We start from the raw sequence: 14,686 nt of genomic DNA on the forward strand, positions 1-14,686 counted from the left end.
TTCAAGCTGGCCTCCTGGCATGAATTCACATTATGTCTCTGGTTCATTTTGCCTAACTTAGGCATTCGGGATCTTGCCTGATTTGCCTCAGGGTTGGACAAAATGAAGCCGGGTAAGTAGGGTGTGACATCACTTTTGGAAGAGGTATATTGTTGCTAATAGTCTAACGCAATTTTGTTCTTGCCTGCTAAGTAGTGCTATGGGGCCAGATAAATTTAGCAATGAGAATTTCCCCCCTGACTTGTTTCCATGACAGAGTCTGGGACATTTTTAGCTCAGCTGAATTAAGTAAGGTCTATAGTAAAGGGGACATTCTAGAATGGAATTTTCCCACTGATAGATGATATATTGTAACCACCCACTCATGGGCTAGAGAAAACAGAACTTTCAAAAGTGATAAACTTCCTTGGAATATTTAGGCAGAGAGAAATGTAATCTGGTCACCCCATTTCTTTGATGCAACAGTCTGAAACCCATGACTCTGGGTAGGATCTGGCCCAAGTGCCAAGTAAAAAAGATAACTGATACCTGTCTTGGAAGAACTTTCTATTCAGTTTCAGAGATGGTGTACACATGGCAAAGAGCCCTACCTAGTTCCTTGTAAGCTCAACCCCAACTTCCCTAAATTAGGGCTGGGAGGACAGTGAAAGCACGCACGTTCTCATGGTAAAGGGTTCTGGCATTCACTTACTTGGCTTGTGCCAACACTCCAATGACTTCTGCATACAGGTCTGCCACAATATGCATATTGCCAGTATTGGGACCAAGGTACCTAAGTAGGGTATAATTAGACAAGTTAGGGATCCCTGGTCATCTGAAAAAAGCAAACCACTGATTTAGTTTTAAACACCAACTTCAACATTCTAAGGCGAGAAATCACCTTACCCTTCTTTGTATTTAAAATGCTTGAAAGCCAGGTTAATAACATCATGTATTAAACTGTCTATTACAGGATGAAGTGGAATCTGAAAAAAAAAAGGTGGTTCTTAACTCACAATGGAATATTAAAGAACAAATCAGTACAGTACTTCCAGTAACTATATATGACAATCAATAGCAATCAATAAACAATTCATATAACCCAGTATTTGGAATTCATAAATAATTTTTAAAACTTAGACTTTTACAACCTAAGTAGTTTTCAGATCAATAAATATTATCTAAAAGTAACAATAAATTAATCACCTACCTGTTTCAAAACTTCTATTAATACTAAAGAAAAAATAAAATCAATGGCGAGGTCCCGTCTTTCCATTAAATAATCTCGCTGTTGTTCATCGCTGTAAAATTTAAAATATTTACATTAAAGCACACTGAAGGTATTCTCAGAGTAATATAATTCATCGAAAATCTAGGACTCCTCCCTAATAGACTGCAAAACCCATTTTTTAAATTATATAATTGCACTGGTAGATACGTGCTAACGTTGGCCGGGCAGAGTGGCTCATGCCTGTAATCCCAGCACTTTGGGAGGCCAAGGCGGGCAGATTACTTGAGGTCAGGAGTTTGAGAACAGCTTGGCCCACATGGTGAAACCCCGTCCCTACTAAAAATACAAAAATTAGCCAGGTGGCGTGGTAGCCCATGCCTGTAATCCCAGCTACTTGAGAGGCTGAAGCAGGAGAATCGTCTGAACCCGGGAGGCAGAGGTTGCAGTGAGCTAAGATCATGCCCCTGCACTCCAGCCTTGGAGACAGAGAGAGACTCCATCTCAAAACAACAACAACAACAACAACAACAACAACAACACATGCTAATGCTCTTTCTATTCTCTGTGTGCTGCAGTAGACAAACATTGAATTTGAAGTCGGAATATTTGACTTCAAATTTAAAATTTTCAATGATGTTAACTTGAGTAGCTATTTGTGAGTCTATCACCTCACCTTGTGGTCTTTTCTAAGGTAGCTTTCAACTCTGCAATTCTACCATCTATAAAATGTGATAACAACTTGAGATAGGCTACCATACCAGAGGTGGACATTGAAAGATCTTGTGAAAGGAGCTAAACAATGTAAGGAAACAAGAAGGAAATAATATGATCACCAATTTGAGCAGGACTGCAGGGGTGAAGAGGATCGGCATTACTTTTCTTTTCTTTCCCTGTCCCTTTTCTCTTACATTTTTGCCACTTGAGACTTAGTGACAGGAGGAATGAAGAAGTGAAGGGGTGGTGACAGAGAAGAGTAAAAGGCAGAAGGAAGAAGAGGTAGGAGAAGCAAAGCAGTCATTTGTGCTCATTTAAAAGTTAGAAGCACGCTGTTGTGGTGACTACGGCCTTATAGTATAATTTGAAATCAGGTAGTGTGATGCCTCCAGATTTGTTCTTTTTGCTTAGTCTTGCTTTGGCTATGCAGGCTCTTTTTTGGTTCCATATGAATTTTAGAATTGTTTTTTCTAATTCTGTGAAGAATGATGGTGGTATTTTGATGGGGATTGCATTGAATTAGTAGATTGCTTTTGGCAATATGGTCATTTTCACAATATTGATTCTACCTATCCCTGAGCATGGGATATGTTTCCATTTGTATGTGTTGTCTACGATTTCTTTCAGCAGTGTTTTGTAGTTTTCCTTGTAGAGGTCTTTCGACTCCTTGGTTAGGTATATTCCTAAGTATTTTATTTTATTTTTTGCAGCTATTGTAAAATGGGTTGAGTTCTTGATTTGATTCTCCGCTTGGTTGCTGTTAGTGTGTAGAAGAGCTACTGATTTGTGTACGTTAATCTTGTATCTGGAAACTTTGCTGAATTCTTTTATCAGTTCTAGGAGCTTTCTGGAGGAGTCCTTAGGGTTTTCAAGGGAAATGATCATATTGTCAGCAAACAGTGACAGTTTGACTTCCTCTTTACTTATATGGATGCCCTTTATTTCTTTCTCTTGTCTGATTGCTTTGGCTAGGCCTTCAGTACTATGTTAAAGAAGAGTGCTGAGAGTGGGTATCCTTGTCTTGTTCCAGTTCTCAGAGGGAATGCTTTCAACTTTTCTCCATCCAGTATTATGTTGGCTGTGGGTTTGTCGTAGATGGCTTTTATTACATTAAGGTATGTCCCTTGTATGCCAATTTTGCTGAGAGTTTTAATCATAAAGGGATGCTGGATTTTGTCTAATGTTTTTTTTTTCTTTTTTTTGTCTGAGGCGGAGTCTCGCTCTGTTGCCCAGGCTGGAGTGCAGTGGTGCCATCTCGGCTCACTGAAAGCTCTGCCTCCCAGGTTCACACCATTCTCCTGCCTCAGCCTCCCGAGTAGCTGGGACTACAGGCACCTGCAACCACACCCGGCTAATTTTTTGTATTTTTAGTAGAGACGGGGTTTCACTGTGTTAGCCAGGATGGTCTCAATCTTCTGACCTCATGATCCGCCCGCCTTGGCCTCCCAAAGTGCTGGGATTACAGGCATGAGCCACCGCGCCCAGCCTGTCTAATGCTTTTTCTGCATCTATTGAGATGATCATGTGATTTTTGTTTTTAATTCTGTTTATGTGGTGTTTACAGCTAACTGATCTTTGAAAAAACATACAGAAACATAAAGTAGGGAGAGGACACCCTTTTCAACAAATGGTGCTGGGATAATTGGCTAGCCATATGTAGGAGAATGAAACTAGATCTTCATCTCTCGCCTTATACAAAAATCAACTCAAGATGGATTAAGGACTTAAACCTAAGACCTGAAACTATAAAAATTCTAGAAGATAACACTGGAAAAACCCTTCTAGACGTTGACATACGCAAGGATTTCATGACCCAAAACCCAAAAGCAAATGCAATAAAAACAAAGATAAATAGCTGGGACCTAATTAAACTAAAGAGCTTTTGAACGGCAAAAGGAACAGTCAGCAGAGTAAACAGACAACCCACAGAGTGGGAGAAAATCTTCACAGTCTATACATCTGACAAAGAACTAATATCTAGAATCTAAAATGAATGCCAACAAATCAGTAAGAAAAAAACCACCCCACCAAAAAGTGGGCTAAGGTCATGAGTAGACAATTCTCAGAAGAAGACATACAAATGGCCAACAAATATATGAAAAAATGCTCAACATGACTAATGATCAGGGAAATGCAAATCAAAACCACAATGTGATACCAACTTACTCCTGCAAGAATGGCCATTAAAAAAACCAAAACAACAACAACAACAAAAACAGTAGATGTTGGCGTGGATGCAGTGAACAGGGAACACTTCTGCAGTGCTGGTGGGAATATAAACTAGTATAGCTGCTATGGAAAACAGTGTGGAGATTCCATAAAGAACTAAAAGTAGAACTACCATTTGATCCAGCAATCCTACTACTGGATATCTACCCAGAGGAAAAGAAGTCATTATTTGAAAAAGATACTTGCACATGCATGTTTATAGTGGCACAAATCATGATAGCAAAATCATAAACCAACCTAAATGCCCATCAATCAATGAGTGGATAAAGAAACTGTGGTATATATATATATTATTGAATACTATGCAGCCATAAAAAGGAATGAATTAACAGCATTTGCAGTGACCTGGATGAGACTGGAGACTATTATTCTAAGTTAAGTAACTCAGGAATGGAAAACCAAACATTCTATTGATATGTGGGAGCTAAGCTACGAGTATGCAAAGGCATCAGAATGATACAATGGGGCCTGGGCATGGTGGCTCATGCCTGTAATCCCAGCACTTTGGGAGGCCAAGGTGGGCGGATCATGAGGTCATGAGTTCAAAACCAGCCTGGCCAGCATAGTGAAACCCTGTCTCTACTAAAAATACAAAAATTAGCCAGGCACAGTGGCGCATGCCTGTAGTCCCAGCTACTTGGGAGGCTGAGGCAGGAGAATCACTTGAACCTGGGAGGTGGAGGTTGCAGTGAGCTGAGATCATGCCATTGCACTCCAGCCTGGGTGACAGAGTGAGACTCCGTCTCAAACAGACAAACAAAAAAGAATGATACAATGGACTTCGGGGACTTGGGGGGAAGAGTGGGAGTGGGGCGAGGGATAAAAGACTACAAATATGGTATAGTGTATACTGCTTGGGTGATGGGTGCACCAAAATCTCACAAATAACCACTAAAGAACCTACTCACGTAATCAAATACCACCTGTACCCCAATAACGTACGGAAAAATAAATAAATGTTTAAAAAAGTTAGAAGCAGAATCAGCACTGTCAGAAGAACAGCAAGGCAGTCCCTCTACCCCGTTTTCTGCTTGACTAACACACTGATTGAGGGCTCATTTGGAATTGAACAAAGACAGATGAAATTACTGCTGGGCTCCTGGGCACAAGAAGTGGCCTAGAGCACTGACTCTGGTGTGGAACAGTCTGGCATAAAATTATGCCTCTTCTATTTATCAGCAATTTCTCCATCCACAAAATGTGAATAATAGTACTTACATAATAGTTTGAGAAGATAAAAATGTAAAGTATTTAGCATAATTTCCCAAACACATAAATGCTCAATAGTATATATTAAATAAAACCAATGAGGAGGGATGACAGGATTTAGACTTGCCAGGAAGATCTTTTCAAAATAAATCAAGACTATTTTAAATCTGGAATGTTTTTCTCTTTAGTCAAAAGGGAATAAGAAGAAAAGAATGTGATATTTAAGATACAAAGAAGACCTTCTGTAAGACCTTGCTCTGTAACTTTGAGCAAGTCAAATTAAGGCTGGTGGATGATAGAACGTGTTAAGAAGGAACTTGCATGTTTATCTTTCAAGGAGTAAATGTATCAGCAGAGTAGGAACTCATTCTTTCAGGATCATTTACGAACATCCCTGACAGGAGAAAGGGCTGTGAACTAAACCATCTATCTAAAGTCCTCCAAGACCCACTGGAACTAGAAAGCGGCAATGCGAGCTGGGGGAAAGGAAAACCTATGCAGCTGCATTAAAAAGGAGGGCACTCAGAAATCAGGCTTTATATCCATTATATTATAGAATAAGGAGACAGGAAGTTGGAAAGACCAAAAGGAAGGAGAACTCCCAAAGATAGCCAGCAGCAGTAGAGACAGTATTTTTGTGCTGGATGCTAAGGGTCTTTACAAGTGGCCAGAGGAACCTGAGAAAGTAGCAGTTCTTGGCAGAAAAAAAAAATGTAGACCTTTGATTCTATTTCATTTAATATGCCAAATTATGTTTTCAAATCAAAGTAAGACATATACATTTCTAATAATGCATTAGACTTTATTGCTGGTTTGCAGTCTAACTGCCAGGAACCAGAGGCATTTGACAAATTTACTTGGCAGTCCAAATGCTGACACTGTACTCATCTCAGAAATCACAACCCAATGTGCATCCCTGACATCTGACTATTTTCAGTAGTTTATGCTCCTCCTTAAGGTCTCCCCAATCTTTTTTTCCTAGTAGCAGAAACTCACATTTAGCTACATCATACCCTAGAGAGCTTCATTCATTTGGCTGTTTTCTAAGCACATTTTCTCTCTTATTTTAAAAATTCAAGCATTAACTAAAATGCTACTAAGTCAAATTTTACTGTCCCGATTCTTTATCTGATCTCAGTACTTACTCTGATCTCCTGAAAATAATCAGTAATACAATTTTAAAAACCATAATTTTTAATCCATAAAGAAATCAATTCATGAAAAATATAATTTCAGCAACTAAATTTTGACAAAACAGAGGAACAAAACTAAAACTCAATTCAACTCACTAAAAACTGTCCCACTCCCTGCCCAGGGAAGGTTTAATATCTGTTCATAAGTCAACGTGTAATATGGACAAAATAATAAAATGATCCCTTTAATTTCTTCATCACATGGTCTGAACCATTTTTCAGATAAACAATTTAAATTCTATTTTTAAAACTTGATAAATTAAAAAATATTCATGAGGAGAGGCTGCTAATGGGTACAGGATTTGAGGGTGATAAAAATGTTCTGAAATTAGAGTGGTAATAGTTGTACAACCCTGTAAATATACTAAAAACATTGAATTATATACTTTAAAAGGGTGAATTTTATGGCATCTGAGTTATATCTAAAAATTCTAAAAATTTCCTTCTTCACTAAAAAAAAATTCAACATGAAAAAGTTATTAATCTCTCTCCCAAACAAAATTATATGATTAAATCTTGCATAAATTCAAGCACATTATAAAAGCAGATTACAAATTTGGTTGAAGTGTAACATGGTAATATTACAATTCTTCAATTTCAAAAGAAGTCTTTTGAAACAGTATTAGGACTTTCAAGAAAAATGAGAGAAATAAATCATTCACAAAAAATAGTTAATGTCTGATTTTCTGATTGACTAATTTCAGTTTACTGACTTTAAAAGTATTTTTTTAATCGGAATAATCTGTTCATGTGGAGAAATCTAACTACTGTTTAAAATAATCTTTTTTTTTTTAAAAAGTAAGTGTATTAATCTTGCTTATACTCACTGCCTTGCTATAGGTTGACTAAACATATGAAATTATATGTGCTTACCTAAAATTTGGGGGGGACACACATTAATGAGAATCTTAAGTTTTACAGATGCTGATATGCTCCTGGAGCAGCAAGTTCCATTTTTCAAACCCACAAGAAGAAGGGAACAGGGAATAAATAAACAAAATACTCAGCTGGAAGGAGGAGTTGGAGTTGGTGTCACCTAACTTCCTTGTTTTGCTCACAAGGAGCCTGAGGTACACAGAGGCGGGGAGCTGCCCAAAGTCACATGGCTAAATAGTGGCAGCGCCAGGACTACCACTAACTTCCAGTCCAGTGTCCTTCCCACTACAGTACACTGAGCACTCAAGGTTACTGGAACGAGGACTAAAATATCTTGGCATGTCACGCAGGGCCTGCAGTCAGCATTCTGCTTTGGGTGTAGACTCAGTGGCAGAGGGCAGAGGAAAGAAGCTGGCAAGAAAGCGACCTGCGGCCCTTCACACCTGTCTCCACCAAAGTTGAAACAAGGTTGTGTATGAATTTTCAACCCGTGATGGCTGGCAGTGACTCGGTGCTCCAAATGGGTTACCTGCTGTGGACACAAGGATGCAGCACCTGCTAGGCATCCTTGTGAAGAGTCAGGAAGACTCAATTGCCTTGTAACTCTAATTTTGATTTATGTTTCTTGAAAATAAAACAAAATAAAACCATGATCCTTACACGAAATAAATGTACCTTTTTGATTTATTGCTTGTTCTTGGTCTGTATTCATGTGATTCATCCTCAATGCCATTTTGCCTTTTATACCAGTCAAATAATGTACGTAGAATGGAAGGCAGGCAGTACTCAGAAAGGGAGCTCATTGAGCTGATGACCTATGGAGGAAAATGCAGGTGATTAGAACACTGGTAGCACTGCCAATTACTGAGAAACTTTTTATTTCACAAGTAACCCCAAGCATTACTCACTAAAATATTTGCTTCCGTATCATAGTCCTTTCTTTCATAATCTTTATTAGTACATTCCCAAGAGCTTGTCTCTTAATGGTGACAAATGTTCCTCATATAAGAATAATTTTGTAGTTTGAGAAAGTTAATTACTTTGACTCCCTTTCATTTTAGAAATCAGATGTTAATTGCATACAGGTTATTCATGGAAATGCAAAGATATTATGTTCCCACATTCATCTGCCTAAAGTAGATGAATGCTTCTTCCGTCCTAAAAATGTTTGTTGTATAAATATATTAATACAATTACATTAATAATTTATGTGATATAAACAAATCTACCCCCATCACCAAACAACCTAAGTGGTAATAATAATGTATGGTTTTGGACAATAATTATTCATTAATTTGAAGTATGCCCCAAATTAGACTCATAATATAAACGGACAGCAATAATTTACCCCCATTACATTAAAGACAAAGTTCTCCCTTTTTCTTTAAAGAACAAATGTGCCTTTGGTAGAATTGTTATTCTAATTTCCTTATCTGGAAAGAGTCCTGATTTTTTAACTGATTACTGTAAAGAAAACCACTTCAATCCATATCTCATTACCCTATGCAAAAGTTTCCACAAAATGCCTCATAAATTTAAGTATAAAACCTAAAAATATAAAACTCCAAGAAAACATAGGATAAAACCTTTGTGACTTTGGATTAGGCAAGGATTTCTTAGGTACGGCCCCATAAGCAAAGTCCATGATAAAATTTGATATAATGAAACTCATCAAAACCAAAAGCTTCTGCTTTTAGAAGAATACAGTTAAGAACGTGATAAGGCACAAACCACAGAGTGGGAGAAAATATTTGCGAAACACACATCTGACTAAGGCCTTGTCTCCAGAATATGTAAAACTACAATGAAATAGGTTTTAACTAGCTAATTAACAAACTGTATATGCAAATTATAACACCCAGAGTTGATGAGCAGTGATAAAGTGGACATGTTCATATACTGCTGATAGAAAAAAAATAGTCATAACATCTCTGGAAGGTAATCTGGAAATACATATCAAGAACCTAATAAAAATCATTCTCAAGAAGGCCACTCTTAGAATTTATCTCAAGTCCATAATTAAAGATAAGCAAGAAGGTGCAGGACAGCATTATTTATTACAGCAAAAGGATGGAAACAACATAAATGTCCAACTACATGTAAATGCTTAATAAGATGTGAAATTTGGTGTGGAATATTTATGAAACCATTAAAATCATATTTTAATATAAATATAAAAATATGACATGAAAATGTTCATGATATGGTAAATGAAAAAAATGAAGAATCATTTAATTGGTATGATTCCAATTTGGTAGAGATACTATGTAAGTATACATATGCAGAAAGCAGGACCAGAAGCAAACATACTAAGTATAGAGTGCATGTGAAAACCAGGGGTTCTTAGGCCAGATCACTAGAGGGAGAGGGAGGCTGGAAATTTAAGAGAAATGAAGATGAGAGTTTACCTGGGCCTATTTTTTTTTTTTTACATTATACTTTAGGTTTTAGGGTGCATGTGCACAATGTGCAGGTTTGTTACATATGTATCCATGTGCCAGGTTGATTTCCTGCACCCATTAACTCGTCATTTAGCATTAGGTATATCTCCTAATGCTGTCCCTCCCCCCTCCCCCCACCCCACAACAGTCCCTGGTGTGTGATGTTCCCCTTCCTGTGTCCATGAGTTCTCATTGTTCAATTCCCACCTATGAGTGAGAACATGCGGTGTTTGGTTTTTTGTCCTTGCGATAGTTTACTGAGAATGATGTTTTCCAGTTTCATCCATGTCCCTACAAAGGACACAAACTCATCATTTTTATGGCTGCATAGTATTCCATGGTGTATATGTGCCACATTTTCTTAATCCAGTCTATTGTTGTTGGATATTTGGGTTGGTTCCAACTCTTTGCTATTGTGAATAGTGCCGCAATAAACATACGTGTGCATGTGTCTTTATAGCAGCATGATTTATAGTCCTTTGGGTATATACCCAGTAATGGGATGGCTGGGTCAAATGGTATTTCTAGTTCGAGATCCCTGAGGAATCGCCACGCTGACTTCCACAATGGTTGAACTAGTTTACAGTCCCACCAACAGTGTAAAAGTGTTCCTATTTCTCCACATCCTCTCCAGCACCTGTTGTTTCCTGATTTTTTAATGATGGCCATTCTAACTGGTGTGAGATGGTATCTCACTGTGGTTTTGATTTGCATTTCTCTGATGGCCAGTGATGATCAGCATTTCTTCATGTGTTTTCTGGCTGCATAAATGTCTTCTTTTGAGAAGTGTCTGTTCATGTCCTTTGCCCACTTTTTGATGGGGTTGTTTGTTTTTTTCTTGTAAATACCTGGGCCTATTTTAGAAAGGGTAGAAATTTGAGATGAGACTCAAGAAAAAAAAAGCAAAGACTCAAGGTAAAAAAAGCCTTTAGTAATGAAGTTACAAAGTAACTGTTGATGATTATCACAACTGATGTGACAAGGTTTTGAGTGAAATGAAAGAAGAAATATCTGACTGGTATGAAGACTTTATTTTGCCAGAGTGAAGGAACATAATGCTGAAAATTTTTCTTCTCTAGAAAATGAGAAGACTCCAAAAATTTTTGAATAGGGACATAAGCCCAGACAAATTGTGTATGAGGAGGTCGAATCCCCCAAACAGTGGGGTGATGTGGAGGCGAATTCACACACATGCTTGAATTGCATGAGGTGACGGCAGTGATTCCAGGCATTCTGTGATCTCGGCCTGAGAGGCAGAGATGGCAGAAGAAATGGAAATCCTTAGTTAACTCACAATATTTCTGGAGTTAAGCAGGCCAGGCTTCACTTCCTTTTACAAAGCAGGAAATGACAGCAAAGGGAGCTAAAGTGCTTTGTGTCAATAGGATTTTCCACTGTCACCTTTAAAAGAAACCTTAAGATGGAACAAAATATTTATTGCTTTCTTTCTCACATTCTACCTCTTCATAGCCTACTTCATGCTCTCTTTCCTATAATGATGGTTATATGTACACATACAAAATTGTACATTATCTTTAGTTATGAGTTAATATAAGGTAAAAATAAATAGGCTATTGCATTCAGCCTGCCCTGTTAACCTAGTCAGCATCAACTTTTTAAAACTGAAGAGCAATCTAATTCTTTAAAGAGTCACCCTTCCCCTGACTCTAGTGAAATCCACAGCCAAGACATATTTTTCCTGCTGCAGTCATAAATGTAACAGCAGTAACTTTTCAGAAGGAAGCTAATCATGACGTGGCAAGGTAGTAATTCACTAATTGTCTCTAAAGTTATCCCAACACGAGAAAGGATATTCACTTTCCTAAGTCACCATCATCTAAAATGTTTTGAATTGAGAAATGAAGGACATTCCTCCTATAGAAGAAAAAGGGATCAGAATTCAGAGTTTCTGACTATAGGATGACTATCTTAATTATTACATAGGTAATGAAATTTCAAAGCATTAGAGTTATATTTCAATAATTTAAAAATACTTATGTAAATCTGCCGAATCTAAGGAGACATGATGACTAAATGTTCATGTGGTATGCTGAATGGTATCTTGGAACAGAAAAAAGATATCAGAGAAGAAGAAAGGAAATACAAATAAAGCACAGTACAGAGTTTAGTTAACAATATGTGCATGGAAACTCTGCATCCCTTCCCCAATAGCTTGCCCTACACGTCTCTTCATCTATATCCTTTGCAATGTCCTTTATAGTAAACCGCTAAAAAAGCCCAACACATAAAACAATAATGTACCTATGCTGGTTTCTTAGTTGTGACAAAAGTACCATGGCAATGTAAGATGCTATAGCAGTAGGGGAAACTGGCAACTGCCTGAATTATCTTTGCAACTTTTCTGCAAATTCAAAACTATTTCAAAATAAAAAGTTTATTCAAAAAACACTTGTGTGGGATATTTATAAGTTCCAATATTCACTACAGACCCATAAAAGAGATTGAAACTTACATCTGACTCCTAAACATCTCTGGACAATGCAATGTTCCGCTACTTCACGTATGTGGAACCTCCATTCTCCATAGAGAACTTCCACAGTGTTCATCAAACCTCATCTATAATAATTTCTTAAAATATTTTTTTCTCCTCATTAAAAAGTCACCCTGAATCCATTCTTGGTATTAGATCTACTGGGCATACTTTCCATGGCAAAACATTGAAACCATCTTAGGAGGGATGAAAGGTCAGCATGGGGTGGATGTGTGTGTTTTTCCATCTTTGTGTTACTGCCCTTCTGAGCCCAGGCTTTCAGGAAGGAAGGGTGGAATTTGCAAAGACCTGGCCCTCAAAGTTCAGGAAGGGAGGAAGGTCTAGCTGGCTTCTTAGTTACTCAACTCCTTCATTTACGGGAAGCAGAGCCAATGGTAAGATGAATTCTCGCTCTGTGCTCCTGATGAAAGAGGGCAGGCCCATTTACAAAGATGTTCTTGTTGCATTTAAATGATCATATTCTTCCACCATAGATGAGCTAGTGAGCTAGGTACTGGGCAGCATGAGGAGATGAAGTGCACAGAATCACAGAACTATTTCATACTTGTGTTTTCTTTTTTGGGGCGATAGAGAAGAAAACTAAATGTACTTTGTAAATGTTTTAATGTTTACTTTGGCAGTTTATGTATAAATAGGCCAAAAGAGACTGTTATGCTGCAGCTAAGACATTGATTTTTCATAAGCATTTTATTATACGTGTTAAATGCAAAGAAGGAAACTTTACATATAAGTGTTTGAATAATTACTCAGTGGAGTCATTCCATATTTTATGGTAATAAGACTGGCTTCTCATAAATGGAACATTTAATGAATAATTTTAAAGTAACTGCACTGATGGTCTAATTTCTCAAACAAATTCAAGTGGTCAGCAACTCTGAGGGCCATGATACTCACTGTGTAATACCATAAAATGCTGATATCTTAATTTCAAATGCAATTTATGTATACTTTATCACATATCATACTATTGCTAGATTATAGTATTTGATGAGTAATGACAAAGATTTAAGAACAGTTTCATAGAAAAAATAATATCATAAAAATCTATACACTAAATATATTTTTTCATTCAAGTTAGGAAGAGATTATTTGATTTTAACATCTTAGTTCATTTCATAGAACACAGTGTTCCACTAGAGAATAATTTAAGCAATGCTGACTAACACTAATGTAAATCCAATGCCAGTTAAATTGTTTTCACTCTTAATTGCTTACATTCTTCATCTGCTTCCTTTTCCGGAAAATTACTACTACCAAGATGGTAGAAAGTGATTTTAGCTCAGTTATAGAGGTGTGAATATGTTTAACCATGTGTTTCCTGTTTACAGATAGTATTTTAACATATTAAGAAATAAAGTAAACAGTACGTAAGTACACAAGTACACAAAAGTACATAAGACATAACATCTGGAAGAAAACCTTAACTGAAGTTATTTAGAATGTTTGGGCAAATGATCTGCAATTCACGGATATGACACTAGTTAAGAATATGTCACATTCAATTGCAAATAGTTACAACTTAATGTTCTCAGAACCCAACATGTGAGACTGACCCCTCACGTGCCATGTTTTCATAGTTTCTCTAATATATGGGATGATCAAATGGTCTTGGGTTCAAGTTACAACTCTGCCTTTTATAGCTGTATAAGCTTGGCATGCCACCATTTCTCTGACGCTTTGTGTTCTCAGCTGTAAAATGGGACTAAATACTTAACCTCACTGGGATTTTATGAGGACAAATGAGATGTTATAAAATGTGGGGCACATAATAAACCTTCCAAAATGTGTTTCCTTCTTTCATTTCCAAATATAGAAAGAGGAGCATTAAAAAAAAAAAGACAAAAAATGACTGTGATGAGATCACAGGCTAAGTTAATAACAGAATAAGTAACAGAATTTGCTGTCAGAATTTTATTCACCAGAGCTGAAGAAATGTCACTTTCTAAGTATATTGTGGGAACCTGAAAATCCCCACCTATCCCATGTCCAAGCACAAACTCCCAGGGTCTTCATTAGAACCGCTGCAACTTAGTTTGTGTTCCCATTCTTTTCTGACTCCAGCAGATGTAAATACAAAGCCTTTTGCCTGGCGCCTTGCAAATGCTTGCATTAGAGGTCACTGAGCAATGTCTGTCCTACATTAGACCCTTGAGAGAAAGGTAGCAAACATCTGGCTCCCTGAATTTGCTGCAGGCAACAGCTCATTTCAAAGCCAATGAGAAGGGACACTGAGGATAGTAACTCATGACTATTCTGGAACCAGAATCAATCAACTGAATAAAACCAATTATTGACTCAGGAT

At 37.3% G+C, this 14,686-nt stretch overlaps 1 protein-coding gene across 7 annotated transcripts in view; it reads right to left on the reverse strand.

Moving 5' to 3' along the window:
• FRY (FRY microtubule binding protein) overlaps positions 1-14,686 on the reverse strand; it is a 458,299-nt gene that overhangs the window by 180,227 nt on the left and 263,386 nt on the right. For all 7 annotated transcript variants that reach the window (XR_004031657.1, XR_004031658.1, XM_030818558.1 and 4 more), the window contains 4 exons: positions 8,107-8,246; positions 1,190-1,280; positions 886-965; positions 692-772 (listed from right to left, as the gene is read on the reverse strand). Coding sequence is in view for 5 of the 7 variants with exons in the window: in XM_030818558.1 (XP_030674418.1) it covers positions 692-772; positions 886-965; positions 1,190-1,280; positions 8,107-8,246 (392 nt within the window). In the remaining 2 variants the exon portion in view is untranslated. The remainder of the gene's footprint in view (positions 1-691; positions 773-885; positions 966-1,189; positions 1,281-8,106; positions 8,247-14,686) is intronic.

The sequence above is a fragment of the Nomascus leucogenys genome, chromosome 9, assembly GCF_006542625.1.
Source record: "Nomascus leucogenys isolate Asia chromosome 9, Asia_NLE_v1, whole genome shotgun sequence".
Lineage (NCBI taxonomy): Eukaryota > Metazoa > Chordata > Mammalia > Primates > Hylobatidae > Nomascus > Nomascus leucogenys.